At 46.7% G+C, this 24,499-nt stretch overlaps 2 protein-coding genes across 3 annotated transcripts in view; one reads left to right on the top strand and one right to left on the bottom strand.

Annotated features, from left to right (window-relative positions):
- MID1 (midline 1) overlaps positions 1-5,347 on the bottom strand; it is a 585,480-nt gene extending 580,133 nt beyond the window's left edge. Inside the window, exon 1 of the mRNA XM_032391085.1 lies at positions 5,100-5,347. The gene's annotated coding sequence lies outside the window, so the exon portion shown is untranslated. The remainder of the gene's footprint in view (positions 1-5,099) is intronic.
- Positions 5,348-5,512: 165 nt separating this feature from the next.
- Positions 5,513-16,870, top strand: LOC116623765 (cytochrome c-type heme lyase). Of its 2 annotated transcripts, none has more exons than XM_032391193.1 (7): positions 5,513-5,650; positions 6,209-6,352; positions 8,645-8,796; positions 11,298-11,446; positions 12,257-12,376; positions 14,748-14,834; positions 15,379-16,870. In XM_032391193.1, the coding sequence occupies exons 2-7, from the start codon at positions 6,241-6,243 to the stop codon at positions 15,575-15,577; spliced, it is 819 nt and encodes a 272-aa protein (XP_032247084.1). In that variant the 5' UTR covers positions 5,513-5,650; positions 6,209-6,240; the 3' UTR covers positions 15,578-16,870. The 2 variants fall into 2 exon arrangements, with proteins under 2 accessions (XP_032247084.1, XP_032247085.1); XM_032391194.1 differs by lacking the exon at positions 15,379-16,870 and adding an exon at positions 15,136-15,370.
- The last annotated feature ends 7,629 nt before the right edge of the window (positions 16,871-24,499 follow it).

Raw genomic sequence — 24,499 nt, forward strand, 5'->3', positions numbered from 1 at the left:
ACATGGAATTACTAGAGGGAGCAGAGAATTGTGGGTGAGATGGAGAATTGTGGGAGAGAATATCATTGTGGAGAAAAAACAAAAATGCAGAAGACAAGGGGAATTTTGGGAAATAACAGAATAGTTGGAGCAATGTGGAATTGTAGGAGAGAGCAGGAAATCATGAGAAAAATAGAGAATTGTGCTTGAGACAGGAAACTGTGGGAAATCAGTTGCATTTCCATACACTAATAATGAACTATCAGTAAGAGAAAGTAAGAAAATAATCCCATTTATAACTGCATCAAAAAGAATAAAATACCTAGCAATAAATTCAACCAAAATGTTGAAAGACCTGTATATTGAAAACTGTAAGATGTTAATGAAAGACATAGAAGAAGACACAAATAAATGGAAAGACATTCCATACTCATGGATTGGAAGAATCCATATTGTTGAAAGGTCCATACTACCCAAAGCTCCTTGTCATCAGTCAAAGCTCCTTGACATCAGTCTTGGAGATAATTTTTTTGGATTTCACACCATAAGCAAAGGCAACAAAAGCAAAAATAAACAAGTAAACAAGCAAACATCAACCTATATGGCTTCTGCACAGCAAAGGAAAGCATCAACAAAATACAAAGGCAACATACCAAGTGGGCAAAAATACTTGCAAATCATATATCTGATAAGGCATTAACAGCCAAAATATATAAAGAGCTCATACGACTCAATAGCAAAAAAAAAAAAAAAAAAAAGTCCAATGAGAAACTGGGCAGAGGAACTGAATAGACATTTTCTCAAAGAAGATATACAGATGGCAAACAGGTACGCAAAAAGGTGCTGAACAGGGACGCCTGGGCAGCTCGGTCAGTTGAGCATCCAACTCTTGGTTTCAACTCAGGTCATGATCTCAGGGTCCTAGGATCCAGCCCTGTATCAGGCTCTGCGCTCAGCAGGAAGTCTGCTCAAGGACACTTTCCCTCTCCCCCTGCCCCTCCCCTCCGCTCATGTGCACTTGCACACACACACACTCTCTCTCTCTCTCTCATCAATCAATAAATCTTTTTTAAAAAGGTGCTGAACATCACTAATCATCAGGGAAATGCAAATCAACCCAACTGAGATTTCACTTCACATCTGTTAGAATGATTACTCTCAAAAAGACAAGAAATAACAAGTTGGATATGGAGAAAAGGGAACCCTTGTGAACTGTTGGTTTGAATGTAAATTGATGTAGCCACTATGGAAAAACTATGGAGGTTCCTCAAAAAATTAAAAATAGAAGTTCTATTTTATGATCCAGCAATTCCACTGGATACTTATCCAAAGGAAATGACTAACTCAGAAAGATACATGCACCCCTATGTTCACTGCAGCATTATTTAAAAAAGCTAAAACATAGAAGTAAACTAAGTGTCCACTGATGGACAAATGGATAAAAAAAATGTGATACACACACACAATTTAATATTATTCAGCCATATAAAAGAAGGCAATCCTGCCATTTGTGACATGGATAGACCTTGAGGCCATTTTGCTAAGTGAAATAAGTCAGAGAAAGACAAACACTGTATGATCTCACTTATAGGTGGAATCTAAAAACAAACAAACAAACAAAAAAACAACAATTAAAAAACCAAACTCACAGATAGAACATATTGGTGGTTGCCAGAGGCTGGAGGTGGGGATGGGGTGAAATGGATGGAAGTGGTCAAAAGGTACAAACTTCCAGTTGTAAAATAAATTAAGTCCAGGGGATATAATGTACAGCATGGTGACAACTGTTAACAATACTGTCTTATACATTTGAAGTTGTTAAGACAGCAGATCTTAAAAGTTCTCATCAGAAGAAAAAAAACTGTATAACTGTGCAGCGATGGATGTTAACTAGACTTATTGGGGGTGATCGTTTCACAATATTTACATATATCTCATCATTATGTTGTACACTTAAAGCTAATCTAAAATTATATGCCAATCATATCTCAATTTAAAAAATATTTTTAAAACCCTACCACAAAAATTGTGGGAAAGACAGGGAGTTATGGAAGAAACAGACAATCATAGGAAACAACAGAGAACTGTGTGAGACAGGGAATTGTGGGAGATCATAAAAAATTGTGGGAGACATGGGGAATTCTGGGAAAGGACAGAGAATTGTTGGAAAGGGAATTGTGGGACAAACTGGGGAATTGTAAAGGGAGGAATATTATGAGAGAGCAAAGAATTGTGAAAGAGAGTGGAGAATTGGGGAGAGATGGGGAATTATAAAAGAAACAGGGAATTATGGGGGGGAAAAGGAGAATCATGCAGAAGACATGGAATTGTGGGAGCTCTAAGAAGTACAAAAGCAGCACTTTGTAAACATAAGCAACTGTAGGTTTGGAAAGGAGACTTATTTTACAAGAACCAGTCATAAATTCAGTTTGTAATTACAAAAGCCCTTCAATTTTTCTTCTCTGCTAAACCCTTGCGGCTGACAGCAGGAGTTCATATCACATTACCACAGATTGGCAAACCCACATGCACTGCCTTTTACAGGCAGACGTACACACATACACAATACACACATATACTCTCACACACACACTTGTACACGTACACATGCACACACAAATACAACATACATACAAATATATATGCACACATATCTTGGAAATTTCAAACATGATAACAGAAATAAACTAATAAAATGTTTGGGAAATTTTTTAAATCTTATAAAAAATAAAACAAGATGAAAAAGTGATAGAATAATACATAAGAAAATTAGAGAATCAGTCTAGGAATCCAACATATGAGGAATAGAGGTTCCTTAAAAGAGACAAGGAAGAAAGAGGGAGTGGAGCAAGTTATCAAGAAAATTAATAATACAAGAAAATATCCCCAATGTGAAGGTTATGGGTTTCCAGAATGAATGGTCCCATCAGGTACCAAGCCAATGAAAGCAAAGAGGTCTATATCAGCACACATCTTTTCAGGCCACTAAAAGAAAGAGAAGTTAAAAATATTGTTGAGCGAAAAAAAGAAATGACACTTGACTTTTCAACATCAACAATGGAAACTAAAAGACAATGAAGCAACTGCTTAATAATTCTGAGAGAAATGTTTCTAAACCTAGGATTATATATCCAAACTACCAATCACATGGGAGGGTATACCACAGATAGTTTCTGGTTTTCAAGACCTCAAAAACGGATGTGCTCCCAAAACAATGCAAAGAAGAATACAGGGTATCCAAGAACCAGAGATCCAACACAGGATAGGAAAAGGTTGAAAGGAAGTGCCAAGAAGATGACTAGCAGAAATCACTTCCAAACATTTTAGAATTGGGCAGTGGCAGAGGTGAGGTGCTTATCTGTGAAAGAGGGCTCAAGGGAAAAAAGGGAAACATATACATTAGTTGACATATTTAAATGCATTGGGAGGAGATTTACAATGCAGACAGGAAGCTTAGGGATAACCTAAAAATCTAGACAAAGGGGGAAAAGGCAAGTATTAAATTCTATTGAAAAAGTTGTACGAGAAAAAAAAATCATGTTTGGTCATAACAAACAGCCACAATAATCTAAATACTAAACTGTGATGTATCCAAAACCATGTAACTATTGGCACAGGGGAGGGACACATGTGTTTGTGTTAGCACGTTGTTTGGCACATGGAAGGAGAAGTAGAAGAAAGAGGTAAAGAGCAGTTAGTCTTTGCCTGGGGAGAGTGGGAATTGAGGTTGAAAGTGTCCCCCCCAGTCTCCCTACCCACCTATAGCTCTCCTTTAATGCCCTGTTTGGTAGCTCCTTCTTTATAAAGCATCCTTGTTACTTCTTTCCTTCCTATCCACTTTCGGCACGTGACCCTTGAAACACTCACTTCTTCCCTTTTGTCTCCAATGGTCTGCAAATACATGTACTGAGATGTAACAATATGGTTATCTGTTTGCTTGCCTGTCTCTCCAATTACCAGAGGTTTTGGGCCTTCTCGTGCCATACACCCCTGTGGATTGTGGTGAAGTCTGTAAGTATCTTCTCAGAATAATATTTTTACGAACATAAAACAAAATACAAGAAATCACTAAAGAAATCAATTATATTAAAAAGAAGTTATCCACATATTTTAGAAAAACAGATTTTGATCATTAAAGGTCAGGTTCCCCAGGAAATATACACTGATATAACATAGATTTTAAAATGCTGTCTTGATCCAGTTTGGTCAGTTCCCTTTTTTGAGCAGCTAGGTCCACATTCGCCAACCACCTCCCTTGCTGGGCTCTCATTCTCTGAGCCACTATCCGCTGTACACCTGCTCCAGAGCCTGCCTCACCTGTTCCTTCCCCCTGACCCCCCTGGCTCACGAAGGACTCCAGCGCTTCTGCATGTGGCACCCCACCGTGTGATTATAACCCCCCTCTTGGGATCTGTGAGTATAATAAACTGTTCATTCAATGGTAGCTGTTTCCTGATCTGATCAACTTCACCAAATCTAAATAATAATCAACAATTAAACTTATTAAAATGGCTGAGACTCCAAGCAGTGTGCATTGGAGTGCTCTCATGAACAGCAATGAGAGAGCGACGGGAGGTCTGGGCAAAGGGAGAAGTTGAACTGTGATGCAGTCACAGTGGAAGCCTCAGCCACTGACACTGGGATGGCCCTTCTGAGGTGACCTCCTGGAGGTGAGAGCCTGGGGTTTATGTACCCTTGCAGAGGCCACTTGGAGGCAGCAGCCTGCCCCCAGGGAGGGGATGTGATTTTGCCTGAGGCAGTTCTCTTTGGCAGAGGGCAATTCCTGGAGAGAGACTCAGCCCAGGGTGTCAGCAGCTAACAGCCCCCAGCACCCTGGAGATGGCCGGCCGGGCCCTGAAGGGCCACCTGGGCATGCTTCACAGTTCCATCACAGTGATACAGAAAGGCATATGCTTCTTAGTAACACTTTTAACAGGATAAAATTATCTTAATTTCAAAGTAGTGATGAATAGTATTTTAAGACAGAAACAACCATCATTTGTGACAATTTCTGTGGTTTCTATTAGTGCCACATACTGCTGACACTACTAGGATTTGTTGCCTGCATTCCTGGTGGAAAAAATACTAAATTTCTGTTAGAGGTAAGTGAAAATACAGACCTTCAAGTCCACACACCCAGCTAAGAAGGCCTTGGGAGCCGGAACCTTGATTTGTTCATTTTGGGATCTCCAGAGTCGGCCGCAGTTCTGGACACCCGCTGATGTTTTTGAGTCATTACTATAATTAAAACTGATGAGATACAATTTAAGAGATAGGAACTTTAAAACTAACACCTGTAAAGCAACCCTTCTGCGTTTTAAAGGAGCTATAGTACGGAGCCTCGTTCTATGGAAGTCTCTGGCTCAGCCTAAACTCTCCCTGCCCGCGCTGGCTTGGAGGGGCGGGGCCGGGGGAACCGGCGCTCGCACTTATAGGTCGAGGCGGGAGGGGGCGGGCCCGCTTCTTCGTGCTCGACGGAAGCCCTACCTCTTCAGCCCGCGCCCCGCCTCCTGCGCTCCCGGAAGTCCCGCCTTCGGAAAAGGAAGTAGCGGTGCGCTAGGGCGCCCGCGGTGACCGCGACGATAGCGGTGACCGAAGGAGGAGAAGGCGGCCGCGGGTTGGCGGTTAGAGGCGGGGCCGGCTCCTCGGAGCGGCTTGGGACAGGAGTCAGGTGCGGAGTAGCAGGCTGGCTGAGGCCGGTGGGTTTTGGGGTCCCGGGACTGGAGCAGGTGGGCCGCGGAGGGGCCGTATGAAGACGACTTTGGCCGCGTTCCCCTCTCGGAGGTCCTTTCCTTCCCTCCTTCCTTCCTCGAATCCCTTTTCTGCGCTGTACCCTGCCTTGATTCCCAATCCTTTTCTAAGCCCGGGTGTGGGGGTTTAGTCTGGACTCCCCTCTGGGTCACCACGTTTAGGGCTCCCTGTTACCCAGACCTACACTCCCTCTCCGTGACGTAGTTTCTCAGGGACCCCCTTCACCTCACCCCCAAAATCCGCACATCTTAGAAACGTGCCCCTAAAGGGTGGCGTGCTGTACATTTCACACTAGTATTTCCCAAAGGGGTTAATACATTAAAGCTATCCCTCGAAGTGGATACCCTGCCCTGTAGATTTACATCAGAATGACAAGGAGGAAGAACAAGGGTTGGGCAGATTAAGAAGACCAAGGGAGTGGTCGGAGTCCAGGCATAGGCATTAATCTGTCTTTTTGCTTTGGCACGTTTGAGTTTAGAATTGTTTGCATTCAGCAAGGCGGTTCCAACCATGGGTTTGTCTGCATCTACCCCTGCTGTTGCTGTTCAGACCTCAGATGCTTCAGATCATCAGACAGCATCCCCGCCTTCAGGATGTCCCATTCATGAAGGGAAAATGAAAGGTAATTGACCCTTTGTCTAGAAAATAAAAACAAAAGAGAATTCTCAAAAGGATTTTGAGGAAGAGGCAGCATAACACGCTAGTGGGGCAAAGTGAGTTCTGTCCTTATGGTGCTACTTACAAGGTATATGACTGTAGACAAGTTACTTTTCTAAGTCGCAACCTGTCATCTGAAAGATGAGGATATAATATTTCACAGGGCTATTGTGACAATTAAGATAGTGCATGAGAGTGGAGTGATGGCTCCATACATTAGCCCTTACCCCTCAAAGTTTGCAGTTAGCGTTTCTCAACCTGGGTGGCCACCCCCGTTCCTCCTCCGGGGGGGTAACATTTGGCAATGTCTGGAAACATTTTTGTTGGTCAAAACTGAGAGGAGGTGTTGCATCCAGTGAGTAGAAGCCAGGAGTTCTGGTAAACATCCTGCAGTGCACAGTACACCTGTGCAACAAAAAATCTCCTGGCCCCAAATGTCAAGAGTGCTAAGGTTGAGAAACCTTGGTCTAGACCGGTCTTTATCTGTCAAGGCAACTTTACATCTGTTGCATTATTCATCTTTGTAAAAGTAAGTCATCGCTTATGGCCTTGCTGTTCTTTCCTTGGGTGCAGAGGTGAGAATGGATGGTCTACATTTGCTTTAGATTGTTTATATAAAAGTATGACCTGAAAAACACTTCCTTGCATTGTACTCTTTGATTCCCTTGGTCATTCAGCAAGAATTTACTCACTGCCCAGTCTGTGCCAAGCACTGGTGGGTTTTGTTTTTTCACTGAGAGAAGAGCAATGTATAGAACAAAAATCCTTTGCCTGATGGAGTATACATTCTCATCCTCGTAGTCCTGTGTGGTAGGTTTTCTCCCTATTTTTTATTCAGGAAACTTAAAAGCCATACAGCTAATAAGTGGCAAAGCCAGCAAAAACTCTGTGACCTTGGACAAGGACAGACCCAGTGCTCTTCCAGGGTTTCTCTGTATGGGAAGAATGGAGACAGTTGGACAGAGCTGATGTGTTCCTACTCTGAGTGTCCCCAGGTAGATCATAGAGCCCTGAATATGGTTTGATTTCATTTACTGTGTATCCAGAAGAGTCGTCAGTCAGATTTGTTTGCATAAGTAAAGAATGTGGATATTTGTAGGCAACTAAAGGGGCTCCTGGTTATATGGGAAATATAACAGTATTTTCTGACACCCAGCTGGGATCAGTAACCCAGGAGAGATTGGCACTCTGAATGGGAGCGGAAAGGTGGTAGAGCAAGTCTCCCTTCACCCCTCAAGTGGACAGTAAAGGGTCCTAGGGAATGAGAGTCTGCAAGGAGAAACGGGGGAAAGGAAGTGAAAGGAAACTTGTCTTTGGTGTGTCGGGCATCCAGCATATTCTTGGTGTTACTGCTGCTCCCTAACACAAGGGTCCCTTACTTGGGCAGCTGTCTTCCTGGGCCATGGCTCTCCCCGTGCCTGCCCCCTCTCTGCAGTGTAAGACCAGCTTCTCAATCTCCACACTTGCTTCCAGTAGCACCCTGGACTCTTGGACATCAGCTGCCCCTTCTGCTGCTGCTCTTGTAGGTTCAGACCTTCCCTCTTAAGTGGCATCTGGATCCTATGTGGACTATGGAACATTTTCTTTAATATGTGCCTTTTCTTGCTAAATGCTTGCTATCAACTGATGGGGAATAGAACCCCATCAAGGGGTAGTTTTCTGTGCCTTGTTTCTGTCCTGGAGCAAAGCACAAGCAGAGGGGCATTCAGACTTTTCTCCAGGAGCCTTTTTGAAGGCTCCTCTGCTCATTTCCATCTTCTGTCTCCAGTACCTGAGAGAAGGCGTCAGTAAGCCTGGCATCCTGTGTCCTGATCAGGGCTGGGCCTTGTCTGGAATCTGAATTGAAAGTCAGGGAGACCCGGTAAAACATGGCTGGGCCTCTGCTTAGGTTCCTCTGCGACAGCTCGCTGCTGGGAACGCACGCAGGTACCTACTAGCCCATCTCTAAAACCATGGAATGCACAATACATTCTTTTGCAGATGTTGAGATTTTGTTTATTTTTGCTGGGGGCATGACACAGTAAGGGAATGGGTACCCATTTCTCTTTCAAGGGGAAAGTAAATTTGTAGAACCTTCTCCTGGTGTATAGGATATTACAATGTTAGCTAGCCTAGCCCTTGGCAGCTTGGAACCATAGAAACCTGGCTTTGCCTTTGATGGTGATCACTGGTCAGAAATACAGCTCTTTTGGGCCGGGATTGAGAGAGCCAGATGTCCTGCCTTTGTGGTAACACTTTTTTACTTGATTTATTTCAGGCTGTCCCGTGAGCACAGAGCCATCTAACCCAACTTGTGAGAACAAAATGAACTCTGTGCCCGCCCACCAAGATCGTGCGTATGAGTACGTGGAATGTCCTGTTACGGGCGCTGTGGCTGAGAATAAGGAGAACCTAGATCCTTCTAATCTGGTAATTCACACCCGGCCCCTCTTCCTGGAACATTTTCTGCCGAGATGCTTTCATGAACTCCCAAGACAGACTGCTGACTGCTAGGATTAATTCTCCTTTCCTTTTAAAATAAAAAAGTCTGATATTCCATAGACATTGAAAATCCTGAATACATCGCTAATTGTAGTTTCAGAGAGTGCCTGATAAAGGGAACACTGATCTTGAAGTGCCAGAGTAGGCTGACTGGAAAGAAGCCACACCAAAGGAATATTTCCTTTAGAGATAGTGGAAGGCGGGAAATCCCATTAGGAGTGCAGCTAGAATTGGTAAAGGTATTTCTGGTCTTGGGAAACCTCATAGGCATGATGCCTGATTAGGGCTCTGTTTTCCAGCACAGCCGGGTACCAGCCTGTGTGAGTCGCTGGTGTGGTACAGCATCATGTGGCAGCCACCAGTGGGATGCCACTGAGAAAGCAAGGACAAGACAAGCATGGCCTCACCACATTTTGTGATAGTGTAGGAAATGGAGGTTTCCTGTTTGAAATCACATTTTAATGCAGAGACGGACAGACTCAGATCTGTACTCTGGAAGGCCAGAATAGGCTTCTTAGAAGGCCAGGGTTATCAGAAGTATTTAGAAACACTGGCTAACATTTGAAGGACTTAGAAATATTTAGTCTGGAAGCGAAGGGGTGTGTGTGGGCTGTGTGTGTGTGGGTATATGTGTATGTTATATAACATAACATTTATAACAGTACCATGAACTGGGTGGTTTGTAAACAGCAGACATTTCTTTCTCAAAGTTCCAGAGGCTGAGAAGTCCTATTGGAAGGTGCTGGCAGATTCAGTAAATTTGAGGGACACAAACATTCAGCCTCAACACTCAGTAATGACCCTGCCAAGCTATAAGGAGACTGGTGTGTTGAGGAAGAAGGTGGACAAGATCAGGGCAGCACCATTGACGTTTGAGGCCGGACAGTTCCTTGCAGTAGGGCACTGTCCTGTGCTTTGTAGGGTATTAGCAGCATCCGTGGTCTTCACCTGCCAAATGCCAGGAGCACCCTCTTCTCAGTCACGACAACCTAACGTGTCTCCAGATATTTCTAAAAGTGCCCCCGTAAGACTACTGGTCTAGATAATCTCTTAATAGCCTAGTGGGTCAGAACATGGGCCTTTTGGAACCCCACAGACCTAGACTCTTACCCATGGGATTGTTACCTGTAGCAAGAATATTAATAACAGCCAGCATTTCTTCTGGTGACATCTGTAGCCCTTGTGCTAAGCACCATACACCCTCCAGTAACCCTCATCCCCATCTTTAGAGCTGAAGCCACCGAGAACGGGCAAGCACGCAGTTTGCCCCACATCACTCAGCTAGGAAGCAGCAGGTCCCAAACTGAATCCCAGCTCCCTCTGACATGTGTCCTTCAGCCCCCTGTGGTGACGGTGCAGGTGAAATGCTCGGTGTGGTGCCTGGCATACCCGGTTCTCCCGCTGCCGTCATTCTGGCCGGGGGGGCCATATCGTGACTTAGTGATAAATGTGCATCTGCTAGAAGATCCTTCATACTTGCAACACAGAAGAAGTTCTAGGCCAGGGGTTCTCAACCAGGTGTGATTTTGCCCCTGGGAGGGCACTGGTTGTCACAACTTGGGAGGAGGGGTACTGTTGGGTAGAGACCAGGGAGGTTGCTAAAAATCCTACAGTGCTCAGAACAGACCCCCATCACCGAAAGTCGCCCAGCCCCAAATGGCAGCAGTGCCTGGGGTGAGGACGCTGGTCCAGGGAAGGCGTTTGCACAACACTGTTGCTGCCCCTTGTGTGTGCGAGCAAGGAGTCTTGTGGTGGTGTCGCTACTCTATAATGTATTCAGTCCGGAGACTGAAAGCATCGGCAAGATCCTAAAAGTAAAGAATATTTTTTTTAAAGATTTTATTTATTTGACAGAGAGAGACACAGCAAGAGAGGGAACACAAGCAGGGGCAGTGGGAGAGGGAGAAGCAGGCTTCCCGCCGAGCGGGGAGCCCGATGCGGGGCTCTATGCCAGGACCCTGGGACCATGACCCGAGCCAAAGGCAGACGCCTAATGACTGAGCCACCCAGGTGCCCCAAGAATATTTTAAAAGAAAGTGGTGGTGTACCTATATTTTATGAGATTTTTCCTCAGAGGAGTGAACAGTCATTTTTGAAAAGCTTGTCATAGAAAGGTTTTTAGAAACGTCTACAGTCGTGATATTAGTTTTTACTTCTTAATCCTTGGGGAGAAAGAGACAGAGAATGTTAACCGCAGTGTGTATTTACCATTTGTGAGAACTTCAACAAGAAGGAAAAACTTTGGAACTCTGACTCTTCAAAACAGCCAAATTATCTGGGAGAGCTGAACTTCTGCCGTCACTGGCATAATAGGGAACCTCTACCTTGTGTGTGATGCATTGCTTTCCAGAAAGTCATTGATTATTATTGTTTGTTTCTACTTTATGTCCTGTTTCCAACATTTAAAAAAATCCGCTTAATTTACTTAGATGCCACCACCTAATCAGATGCCAGCCCCCGATCAGCCGTTTGCACTGTCTACTGTGAGAGAGGAGTCATCCATTCCGAGAGCAGATTCGGAGAAAAAGTGGGTTTATCCTTCCGAGCAGATGTTTTGGAATGCAATGTTACGGAAAGGGTGAGTGAGCATATTACTGAGAGTATAAATTTGCTCATCAAATTCATTTAAGAATTAAATGTTAAAGAGGTTTTCATCCCCATACAGTAAGTTTTTATAAGCTAATCAGTATATAACATTCAACTGATTTTTCAGACTTAAAAGAATTTAAATGCAAGGCCAGTGTATTAGTCGGGATTCTCCAGAGAAACGGAACTAACAGGATGTGTTTTTATACATAGAAAGAGATTTATTATAAGGAATTGACTCACGTGATTATGGAAGCTGAGAAGTCCCATGGTCTGCAGGCTGGAGACCCAGGAAGAACTGATGTTTTCACTCCAGTCCAAAGGCAGGAAAAAACCAGTGTCCCAGTTCAAAGGCAATCAGGCAGGAAGACTTCCCTCTTATTTGCAGGAGGCTCATTCCTCTTGTTTTATTTAGACCTTCAGCTGATCAGATGAGGCCCACCCACATTAGGGAGAGCACTCTGTTTTACCCATTTAAATGTTATTCTCATCCAAAACACTCTCACAGACACACCCAGAATAGCGTTTGCCCAAATATCTGCCCCCCCCCATGGCCTAGTCAAGTTGACACATAAGGTTAACGCATCATCGCCATTAGTAGTTTTTAAAAATACTATTATGTAAAATACTTAAACAAAGTTGGGGAGTCATTAATCAGTGGTACTGACTGAAAAAGTGTCACCTTATGGTCCTTTGATATGTGTGTAAGTGGTTCTTGGTCACTAGGTGAAATGGATATGTGGATTGATTGCACAGAATCCTCAGTAAGGTTTATCGTGTTTTAGCGGACGTTCTTTCCTAGGTGGAAGTGGAAGGATGATGATATTAGTCAGAGAGACATGTATAATATCATCAGGATTCACAATCAGAACAACGAGCAAGCCTGGAAGGAGATTTTGAAGTGGGAAGCCCTTCATGCTGCGTAAGTATGTCTGAGATCATTAACAGCCATCCTTCCAGCATCTTTCTTATTATCCCTCCTTTCTAGAGTTTGAACCTTTTATTCCAACAGCGTGTTATCTAATACAACATTTTCGGTGGCGGGCCTGCGTCAGTGACTAGTGTGTGATAGACCGCTCCCACGCAGCTGTGTGAAGTGGCAGGCATTTTGTTAGGCTTATGGAGTCGGTGGGTCCCAAGTGCGGAGAGGACGGAGCAGGGATGGCTCGTCTCTGCTCCCAGCGAACAGGGCCTCGGCCAGGTTCTGAGCAGGGATGGCTTGACAGCCGTGGGCTGGAACTCTCTGAAGGCTGGACCGTTGACTCGTCTGGTGATTGATGCCGCCTGTCAGCCAGGACACCTCCCCGCAGCCTCGCATTGTGGCTGCTGTGATGGCTGGGTTCCCAGAGCTAGAATTCCAGAAAGCTCCAGGGAAGCTGCATCTCCCTTGCTGACCTGGCCTCAGCCGTCCCACAAGTCTGCCCAGGTTCATGGGGAGGGGCCGTAGACGCCACCTCTCAGTGGTAGGAATGCCGCTTTCCATTGAAGGCACAGCATGTGGGATGGGAGATGGTACAATGCTCTCTGCCCCAAAGCTGATGAGAAAAGCGGTTCTGTTCCCTTAGCATTGAATCCCCATTAGGACTAAACACTGAGGGTTGTCTTAGCACGTGGGCCTTTTTCTTGGAGAGAATAGGTGACTGCAGTCGAGTGTGTTGGCAGTGATGGACCATCAGTCAGTTCGAGCAGTGGTCCTCATACTTGAGCTGCGTCGGCATTGCCTAAAACAGAGTGCTGGGCCCCCACCCCCAGGGTTTCTGAATCAGTAGATCTGGGGTGAGGCCCAGACTTGGCATTTCCAGAACAACACAGATGCTACTGGTTTGAGGAGTCCACTTTGAGAAGGGTAGGGGTGGGGAATGTCAGCACAAAAAGCCAGATTGTATCATCACGGGCAGATTACATTTGAAATTCATGATAGGATCGCCTGGGGTGGCTCAGTCAGTTAAGCGTCTGCCTTCGGCTCAGGTCATGATCCTGGAGTCCCAGGATCAAGCCCCACATCGGGCTCCCTGCTCAGCAGGGAGTCTGCTTCTCCCTCTCCCTCTGCTCCTCTCCCTGCAGGGAGTCTACTCCTCCCCCTGCTTCTATGCTCCCTCGCTCTCAAATAAATAAAGTCTTAAAAAAAAATAAAAATAAATTCATGATAAAATTAACTTCTTGGCTAAAGTCCACTGAATGATTTTGTTAAGATGTTCTTTTTTTTTTTTAGTATTTGGACTCTGAGGTTCATTAGTAGCACTCCCTGGGTGTCCTGGGCGGGCACCAGGCCTGGGAGGGGTCCGTGTGAGGAGGGAATGGCGCAGCAACCAGGATTCCCTTCTCGGTAACCCGAGGCCAGCAGGACTCAGCTCTGTCCCCCTCCCAGCTCGCTAGTGAAGTGAGCCGCAAGTGTCTGAACGTGTGCTGGAGCGAAAGCCACCTGCTAACTACGTGTAGTGGGACGTTGGAGCAGAGAGAAGACACACAAGGAGATTCCACTTTGTTGGTTTCAGCCCCCCTTCTAGTCATTTTCCAGGGTCCCTCAAAATTAGCTCGGCCTTTTAAAGACACCTGCTACAGCCTCCAGGGGAAAGCTTGCCTGGGTTGAGTATACTTCTTCGCCAGTGACCCTCTTGAGAAGAGCTGCTAGTGAATAGTCGATAAAGCAGGAAGTAAGGCCGAGGGGCCTCACGTGGGGCTCGGTCACACGGGGGCTTGTTCTCTCCCTCCCACATCGTTAGGCTCAGCAAGGCTGAAGCCCCTCCTAACAGCAACAGCAGCTAACAAAATAGGGGGCCTCCCGTATTTACTTACCTAAGGAACTGGTCCAGCACTAATTTCATTTGTTCTTAGGGATTCTTCCAGCATTTTTCTTCAAAAAGACTTGTTCATTGGTTTCAAATGAAAGAAGAGTGGAGGATTTTCTTTTATTTGTTTAAAAAAAAAAACCCTGCCGCAGGGTGTGAAAGTCGAGTGGAATGCCCAATAGTTAACATTTCTTTTTTTTTTCCCCCTGAGAATATACCTGTATCCCCCCAGCAAGTAGAGCGTCCCCTTCCTGACTCCTGGCAAGACTGCGGTATTCGGAATGTAGTGGAGGTGGTGCAGCGTCCTTGAGCCGGAAATACAGAGCAATATTTTTACCAAATAGGGATATTTCTTTGAATTGTTTTGAAAGTTCTCTCATTTCATAAACGTGAAATTATGTAAAATGCATACAGAAAAATGTGTGTTGTTGAGAAACTGCAACATCACGTTTCTCAACGGAAGGAAAATATTTTAATAGGCTTTTCTTATTTGGAAATTTCTAGGGAGTGTCCTTGTGGTCCATCATTGATCCGGTTCGGAGGTAAAGCGAAAGAGTATTCACCAAGGGCAAGAATTCGTTCCTGGATGGGGTGAGTGGCAGTGCAGAAATGTAATTGTATGTTCCTCAGGTCAGCGTCCACTTTCCCTTGGCACCCAAGCCAAGCACTCAGTGCCATCTTCCAAAATGTTATCAGTATTCAGCTGGAGATTTCTCCCTCTCCCTCAAGTTGGCCTGTTGGTGGGCAGACGTTTTCGGGTTTCGTGTGTTGTTCGCTGTCTGATTATCGTAGCCCTGAGTTGAGTTGTCTTCTGTGTTTTCGGAACTGTCCTCTTCCTCCTCCCGTGGTCTCTCTGCATCTGGGCACTTAGCGTCCCCCTCTTTTCTTCCAGCCTAGACCGACTCTTAGGTCGCCCTTGGAGCTCTGCAGCATCTCAGCCGACCTCCCTGGCCTGGTCTCTTTCCTGTTGACCATGTTGCCTTGCGGGCAAATGAGCCGTCGTCTGACCTGGGCTCATCACGGCTCTGCGGCACCGTCCAGCACAGTAGACGGGTTCTTCGAGCCTCACCTCCCGGTTAGATCTTCGACCCCGAGAGCAGGCGTTTTCATGCTCGCAAACATGTTTTCGTTTCAGGTACGAGTTGCCTTTCGACAGGCACGACTGGATCATCAACCGTTGTGGGACGGAAGTCAGGTACGTCATCGACTACTACGACGGCGGGGAGGTCAACCAGGACTACCAGTTCACCATCCTGGACGTCCGGCCCGCCTTGGATTCGCTCTCGGCGGTGTGGGACAGAATGAAGGTCGCGTGGTGGCGCTGGACTTCCTAACTGCTGCTTTGTTAGAGATGGGAAAATAGAAACTATTTTTTTTCCAAGCAATACATTAAACTATTTTCCCCAAACTGAATTGCTCTCATGATGTAATGGGAATGGCAAGTGGGTGAGGACGCCTTTCACGTCCCGTAGTAAGGGTGCCCTGTGCCGCGTTCTTTGGTTTTTACCTTGCGCAGTCTATAACAGGTAGTTGGAGGTTTCCTTCCCACTTGGCCTAAGTGGGAAGCGCTCCCTTGGTTTTTCCTTCAGCTGCAGTATTGCCTATGTATTTAATCTAGAAAAGTGAACAGCGTCTGAAAAAGAATGTTTCTTGTCGTGTGAAGAGAGCTGCTTTTCTCCTTACTGTTTCTCAGGAATACTTGAGACGTAGACCTGAAAGCCCGTGTTCTGCTGAGGAGCTTTTAGCTGGCCAGATGCTTGAACTAATACTATTTATAAGTGGTTCTGCTTTTGAAAAAGTTCCCAGCGTCTCACTGTTCCTACAAGAGCAGCGCGCCCTTAAGGAAACGCAGAGCCCCCCGCTGGCAGTGCACTCAGCAAAATGAAGGCACATCTTGGCTCCAGATTCTCACTTGTGAGAATTTCTCAGGCTGGACCTTGTTCTAGAATAGTTTCAACTCCCCCATGGTTTGATGATGCACGCGCACTGGAATCTATGTTTTCACTTTTTAAAAGATTCTTATTTTAATTCCCACTATCCTGCTACGTACCTCTGCTCCCAGCAAGCACGTCTCATTGCCTGTGGCATTTGACAGTTTATGCCACCCCTGAGTCCCGCTTCTCCTCCTGCCTGAAGCCCTCCCTCCAGCCGGCCTCACCAGAACCTTGACGGCTTGGCACAAATCGCAGCACCAGGATGGTCCCTCTCGGAAACACGATTCTATGTTGTTGAGTGTTGTTAGGATTCACAAGAAGAGTATTTTTCCCAGATACAGAATGTTTCATCAACTCACTGTCTCGGTGCAGATTTTTTTTTTTTTCAGGGAGCTCAAAGTTTGCCATTGAAATCCTTTCTACCAGTGATTCATAAACTGGTTGTTCTACCTACAGCAGCATGTTACAAATGATTGTTGGGGGTTTTCTTAAAGTGTTGATAATATTCTTTTGATTTCCCTGGAGTCTGGCGTTAAGTTCGTCGAAGGAACTGGCAGTCTGGAGTGATTCATTTGATATCGATTTCTTTGTTGTGTTGGTTTTGTGTGGTGTTTTCAAAATCCAACAACTTGAAAATCTTCTACGTGTCAAAATATTTGTATATTTTAAAATAAAATAAAGCTGATAGTTCCCAGGTTTGGATTTTAAGAGTCACTTCCCATGTCGCAATTATTTCTGCAGACAGAACCTTTCCAGAAGTGATGCTGTAGTCTCCCTGCTAGCAGCCGTTTTCCCCTCTGTTACTCACGTTTTAAGCTACTGAGAAAAAGAATTACTGTTGGCATATTTTTTTTGGTCCTCAGTGCTACTGAGTAAGTGTAGGATAAGGCATCATTATGGGAAACAAAGTGGTGTAACTGGAAACTGAAAATTGAGCCCTAGGCAGGGGTTCCCCCTCCCCCCCGAAAAGCTGTACTAGTTCTTGAGAAAAACCACCCCTGTAGTAAACCGTCAAGCAGAGCTGAGGACAAGGTCAACGTCATTCCACCTTCCACCACTCCTGGAAAAGACAACAGCCTACTGGGTTTCAGAGCTCTTTTGGGGCTAGATCGTACTTGCTCATTCATGTCCAGGGGTCAGTACTCCCCTCCTCTGAGAGGAGGCTTCATTTAGAACTTGAAATTCATTGTGGCTGTTCTCCGGGGTTTTAGGCTAAGTCTTCTCTCTACAGTGTTAGCCCTATTCAGAATCAGAACAGACTCCTGTCCTAAGGCCAAGTATTAGGGAACAAGGTGGGGTTGGAACTGGGCTCGTAGATGAAACTGGAGCATTCCTAGCAGTTCCCTGTGTCTAGGGAGCTGTGCCCTCTGCATCGTCCCGGGAATAGGAAATGCAAAAAGGGCAGCCCTGACCAGCGAGATACTCAGTCTTTTGAGGGACAGTCTGTAAATGAAATGGTAAGTCCAAGAATCCTAATTTAAAAATAGCCTGTGGTAATCTAGGGGGTGCAAGTTCACTTAAGTATTTTTTAATATATATTGGATGTATAGTTACCAATTTAGTTCATCCTCTACCAGAGTTACTCCTTCCTAGCTAAAGTGAAGAGATGCACACTTCATGCCTCCCCTCTACAGTGACTATGGGACTTGTAATGTGGACCATTTGTGTCTTCACAGGCTTAAGGCCACGTGCGGTGACAAAAGAACGCACGTCCTCCAAAAGGTACACGTGCCCCCATGTTCACTGCATTATTTGCAATAGCCAAGACATGGAAACAACCTAAGTGTCCACCAACAGATGAATGAATACAGAAAATATAGTATAGATATACAGTAGACTATCAGCCGTAAAAAAGAAGGAAATCTTGCCATTTGTGACAACATGGATGGACCCTGAGGGCTTTATGCTAAGTGAAATAAGAGAAAGACAAATAGCGTATGATCTCACTTATATGTGGAATCTGAAAAAAAAAAAACAAAAAACCGAGCTCATAGGTACAAAGAATAGATTAGTCGTTGCCAAACATGGCGGGGGTGGGGGGTGAAATTTGTGAAGGGGGTCAAGAGGTACAAGTCTCAGTTATAAAATAAGTCATAAGGATGTCACGTGATGAATATTTGAAAGTTGCTAAAAGAGTGGATCTAAAAAGCTCTCATCAAGGGTGCCTGGGTGGCTCAGTCGGTTAAGCGACTGCCTTCGGCTCAGGTCATGATCCTGGAGTCCCGGGATTGAGTCCCGCATTGAGCTCCCTGCTCAGCAGGGCGTCTGCTTCTCCCTCTGACCCTCCCCCCTCTCATGCTCTATCTCATTCTCTCTCTCAAATAAATAAATAAAATCTTTAAAAGATAAGTTCTCATCAAAAGAAAAAAAATTCTGTATGTGGTGATCATTTCCCAATATATGCAAATATCAAATCATTACATTATACACCTGAAACTAATGTAGGTCAATTATGCCTCAATTAAAAAAAGAACGCGAGTTAGAGTCCAGCTCGGGCCTTCACTTGCTGTGTGATCTCTGGGTCCTGACTTTGTCAGCCTTAAAAAGAATAATAAAACTGTTTTCGTCTGTTGAGGCTGCTATTACAAAATGCCGCTGGCTGCGCAACTTACAAACAGAAATGCCCGGGTCACAGCTCTGGAGACGGGAGGTCCAAGGTCAAGGCGGCGAGGCTTCGGTGCCGGGTGAGGAGGTTCACTGGGGGACCCTCTCCTCCGGGGTCCTCCTCCCACGAAGGGGCGAGAGAGCACGCTGCAGTCTCCTTCATACAGATGCTAATCTCATCCCGAGGCTCCACCCTCATGACCTAAGCACCTCCCAAAGGCCCCGCCTCCTAGAACCATCAATATATGGATTTGGGGTGGGGGGCACAGTCCAGACCATAGCGCCCACCTGTGAGAGTTGTTTCCAGGTACTGCAAGATGACACCTGAGAGCACTTAGAACAGAGCCCGCAGGGGGACATGCTCCCTGACTGTCAGCCATCAGCTCATCATCACCAACAAGGAAAGGATGGTTCAAGGGGGTGGCTGGGCGTAAAAGAAGTATTAAGGCTACATAGTGGGCCGCCCTCCGCCCCCCCTCTCCCAAGGAGCAGCTGCCTGCCGGTGGACTAGCAGGGGCTCCTCCTGATCTGGGTTAATTGGAAGGATTAGCAGGCACTGGGGTGCTTGCTCTAAGCAAGCTCATAGTATTTAAAATCTCTATAGGGACAAGGCAGCTAGCAGTCTTTGACCTGCTGAAAACTAGAAACATGGCAGGGTGACATTTGGTTTACTTCATAAACAAGTCCTGCTAGAGAAAAATAAAGGTTATGATTAGGCTCCTGTGCTTCCTAATCTAAAATGTAGCTCACGGTGTCCTCAGGATCACAAAGGTACCAGATTTAAAACAGGTTATATTTCCCGCATGTAAAAGGGTACCAAAAATTATTTCCAAAGCCACGTATTCCTAACTTCAGGCAAAATTTTGAAAATTACATAATTTCTTAAACATACAGCATATTAAAGCAATGCATATTAGTTATTCCTTCCCCCTTTAACAGAAATAATATACTTATTGCTGCAGCAGAGGTCCCGTAATAAAATGCCATGCCATTTGTATAAGCGGTAAATGCTTCATGCTCGTGTGCGCCCTTGTTCTGAAGAGAAGCTGACAGCACTTTGTGCCAAGTATTCACCCTGGTGTCACACTCACGTAGCGGGTGGTCCAAGGTTTTTGTGGGATCGTAGCAGCTGCTGGAGCAGACGTTCAAAGTTTCTAAGACAAGTTTCTATGTCTACTTGGGGGATGAGGCATGGGCACATGGGAGCTAGCTTGGGTTTATAATTAGCTTTTACTTAATGCTTTCACATGCACAATGTCCCGTGTGATGGGGCCACGGAAACGACAACCCCTGAGTGCTATAACGTAGCAACTGCGTGGAGAGAGAAGACTTCACAATCGGAGTGAGTGGACTCCTGAAGGACAGTAAAGGTTACTGGTTTGGAGCTCTGCTCAGAATCATCATTTAAACACTTTGCTTTTTCTTTCTACATTTTTGATACGTTCATGTGGCTAGTTCCCGTGGCTCTCCAGTGGTTTGATATGGAATATTATCAGGATGCTTTTGGCTACAAGTAGCAGAGTCCTTGCTGGGACTCCTCACCACAAGTGCAAGGTTGGGTGTTTGCCTGGTCGATTCCAGCTCTCTCATGCTGTTCCCTTCATGCTTAATTTCAGCTTTATCCTGAAAGGGTGGATTCCTTTCATCATCCTCAGATGGCTCCTAGTTGCTGCGTGAGCTTTACAATGCTTGTTTATGGCCGGTAGGTATGATGTGGGGCAGGAGGGGGTGTCTCCCACAACCATGGGAAATAAGGTTACTCCTCTTCAAGCTCACTGGGCCAATTCAGCATTAGGTCTGTGTCCCGGCACCTCCTACCCTTGTACGTTCCCAGGAGAGTGTCTCGTGCTTAGCCTAACTCAGACGAATCATTTAGAGTAAACTGCGGTGCCCACAGGAGGATTATTTCACTACGAATTTTTAAAATCCCTTTTGCTCAGTTGTCACCCCGGAGGCAGGAGCTCCTCCCCCGGGGAAGTTCCCGCTGAGCCCCTCCCCTTCATGAAGGAGACCCAGGGCTCCGAGAACCACAGAGCTTTGCTCATGCCTCTCTGAATTATCCAGATGGCAGGCTGGCGCACCTAGACGGCTTGCCACCAAATCCTGGTTCTGCCACCCTATAGTTGTGTGACCTTGGGCAACTCATTTGAGGTCACTCCGAGTCACCTCTGCCCTCCGGCAAGAGAGGATGGTTGTGGTTCCTATTGCTTGTGGGGGTTAAATGAGTGGCGGAGTAAAACACTTGGGTTCGAGCAGATGTTGTTAATAAATATTAGTTACTAGTACCAGCATCTTGCAGCAGAGGGTCCCAATTTGTTTCTTCTAAAGTGATCTCACGTGGGACACCGATTCGCTGCTATTTGTTGACTATTAATTCAGCGCTGCTCCAGGTTGTTTCTCCCTTAACCCTCAGAACAATCCCGAGGGCGCCCGATCTCGTCTGATCTCGGAAGCTGAGCAGGGTCCGGCCTGGTTAATACTTGGCTGGGAGAACAATCCCGAGGGCGAGGTGTTGTTATGCCCTGACTACCCCGAGCAAATGGAGAGTCAGAGAAGTGAAATGGGCTGGGCCGAGGTCACCCAGCTCATGAATGACAAAGCCAGGACTCAAACCTCGTCCTCTTTGAACCCGGAAGCCCACACTTTAAAAAAGGTCATTGTTCTTTTCAGTCATTAAGTGAGCACCAACCAGGAAGCATGCACATAAACGTTTACTTGCCACGTTTACTATTAAGTTTTTTGTCTTAAGAATGGAAAGGTACCACATCCAAGCCACCTGCCCTCTCTGTCCCAGATATCACAGAGCTGGGCGACGCGTCTTTGTGGGGCCTGGCTGGTTAGGAGACAGGGTCTCTGTGCTTGCCATCAGCTTCTCCCCAGACTGTGTCCCCGTTTCCTCAAAAGCCTTTTTATTTGGCAAACATACCTCTATCTCTGCATTTGCTGGGAGGTCAACGGACTTATATTTTTTCTCCATTGCATGGGAAACTGCCTGATCATATTCATATGCATACGTTTGGCCAACATTTATCAAACGCCAACCGTATGCTGGGTCTCTGCCCAGTCCCGAGCACACAGTCCCTGCCATCGAGGACAGAGTGGGAATGACCTCGAGATAAGACGTACAGCAGTCCTGAGAACGCACAGCAACGCTTGTTAAAAACGGCCACGTTCGCCAAGTGCCTGAAAAATGATATGATTCAGCATGTTTATGGGAGAGGAAGATTCAGGCTAACTTTACAAGGAAAACAGCCTTCAGATGACTAGGAAAAGCAGGGAGGAGCACTCGAGGCCCCTTGGAACATAAGTGCGAAAGCGCATCCTGCGTGCGGGAAGGGGGTGTTTCCCGGATGAGGCCAGAGTAGGGGGTACGGTTTTGGGGAGAGATGATGGGCGGAAGGTCGATTGAGGCTGGATTGTGGAGCGCTTCGATGTTACCACGAGGAGTGGGGACTTCGTCTTGTGGGCCAGAGGGGGAGGAGGGCATCAGTGGTTTGGCCGCAGGGGCGTGCCTGTGATGAGGTGTGTATTATAGGCTATCTAAGAGGCCGTGGTGTGGAGGAGCGGGGAGGAAGGAGACAGAAAGGGACCCAAGAACCGGAGGCTAAGAGGGTGAGGGCAGACACACGGGAGACACATGCAAGAGAGGCAGCAAGGCTGGGACCCCAGGGAGGCTGGGGTAAGATGCCCTGGAGGAGGACATGGCTGGAGGCTGCAGGGAACGTGGCTCCGCATGGAAGTCGAGGCGTGCAGTCGGTCCTTCAGGTCTGGTGACGCTCCGTGCGACACTCAGTGAAGACCTCAAGCCATCGGGGACCGGGTGGGCTCTCAGGCTGGAGATTTGGGTTGTCAGACTTAGCCAATGGGCACTCGGTTCAATTTGAACGTCAGATACACAGTGAATGACTTTTTAAATACTTCTTATGGTAAGTATGTCCCGTGCCATATCTGGGGCAAGAAATCTTTTTAAACTATAATTACATCTCAGATATGGCACGGGACATACTCCTACTAAAATACGGTCATTCATTTATCGGACTGTTGAACTGGGTGTCCTCTATCTGATCTGGTGACCCTACCTGAGACGTGCCAAGGTAGAGGGCTCTGCAGCCCCGACCCACCTTCCCCTGGCCTGCCAGGCCATGCTATGAGCTGGACGTGGGTTTTTTTTAATTACTAAACCTGGGATGTCGCAGGCAAACTGGGATGAGTGGGTCACTCTAGGCTGAACAGATGTAGCCTGAATTGAGTTTTGAGAATCTTCTGACCCTTCTGCCACCTCCGGGGCGCCTTCCGTTGGGGCTGGGGATGCGAGCACCTGGGTGCACTGGGGATCTCAGCAGGCCAGGGGTGCACACCCCAGCCACCCCTCTGGGCAGCCTCCCATCTGCACCGCGCCGTCTGTTGCCTCGGCCGTGCGGAAGATTCTCAGCCCTTACTGGAATTTTCCTTTGCTTTGCATTTTTTTTGTCTTGAACATTTGCTGCTGATTTAGTCCCGTTTTAACATTCTGTCTGGTCGAGCTGTGGTCCTGTCTCCAACTCCTCTTCTTCCAGTCCCTGCCTTTCCTTCCTCTCTGTTCTGTGGAGTCCGACCCGCCCCCCCCCCACCGCGGGCTGCTTATCAGCCGACGGCGCCCGCGGGCCTGCACTTGGCCCCCGCGTCTCCCGACACTGAGTCCCAACGCTGTTCCTCTGCCCAGCCAAGAAGCAAGCTGGGCTAATTTACAAGTTTTCTTCATTTGCACCAACTCCGTTGGTACAAAAGATTTTTTTTTTCTATAAAAAAGCCGCAGCAAACATGTTAACAGCTACTCAGATGAAGACAAATGCACGCTCGGCCGTCTCTGCCGTCGCCGTCCCCGTCGCGGCCCCGTTGCCCGAGGCGCTCGCGCAGTGACCGAGTGTGCGGGCTGCAGAGGCGTCGGCGGCAGGCGGGCTTTCTTCTTGCTCCTAGGAGCTCTAGACCTGACTGTCAACAGACGGACAGACCTTCGTGTCACAGACATCAACCTCAGAGCCATTTGGTCTGGAAGTTTTAAAAAATAGAAGTGTTAGGGCAGGAGCCGGGTGGGAAGAGGGTCCCATACACGTGGCGGTTCAGTCCAGAACGGAGGCAAAGAACTGGGCAGCTCGTGGTCGGACTCAAAGCCTGGAAGACACACGGTGAGCAGGAATAGGAAGGGGGGGGGTGACACAGAAGAGCACCTCGCGATCCACAATCAAGTAGTGTTTGCTCAGAGTCTCGTTTACGACTTTCGGCTGCGTGTGGGCCTCCAGGAAGAACCGGAGACCGGGGGGCAAATCCTTCCCGAGTCCCAGCGGGCGGCGGGGGTGCTGGACCCAGTGGCAGGGCCTGAAGACAGCCCGATCGTTTGCCCAGTAAGAAACGTTAGACACCACGTCTAGACGTCATTATTTTGGCCCTGAGACAAAGGAAGCATCTAAGGCCTTTATAAAGGACAGATGTCACGTACAGGGACCGTGCTGGGCACCACCCGTCCAGTGGGTTTCCAGCCTGCGGCAAAAACACTTCCTCACTGACAACTGAGTTTCAGTTGAGTGACAATCAGCCTTCACTTGCAACAAATAATTAGTATGACTTTCTAAGTGTGTCGGTGGCCCCAAACCATCTGACAGCTGTTACTGGCTCTTTAGCTGTATATGTATAGTATCGCTGCTGTTTATGACACTTGGACTTGTGAAGAGCGAAGTGGGT

Source organism: Phoca vitulina, unplaced genomic scaffold (genome assembly GCF_004348235.1).
Source record: "Phoca vitulina isolate PV1807 unplaced genomic scaffold, GSC_HSeal_1.0 scaffold60, whole genome shotgun sequence".
Taxonomy (NCBI): domain Eukaryota; kingdom Metazoa; phylum Chordata; class Mammalia; order Carnivora; family Phocidae; genus Phoca; species Phoca vitulina.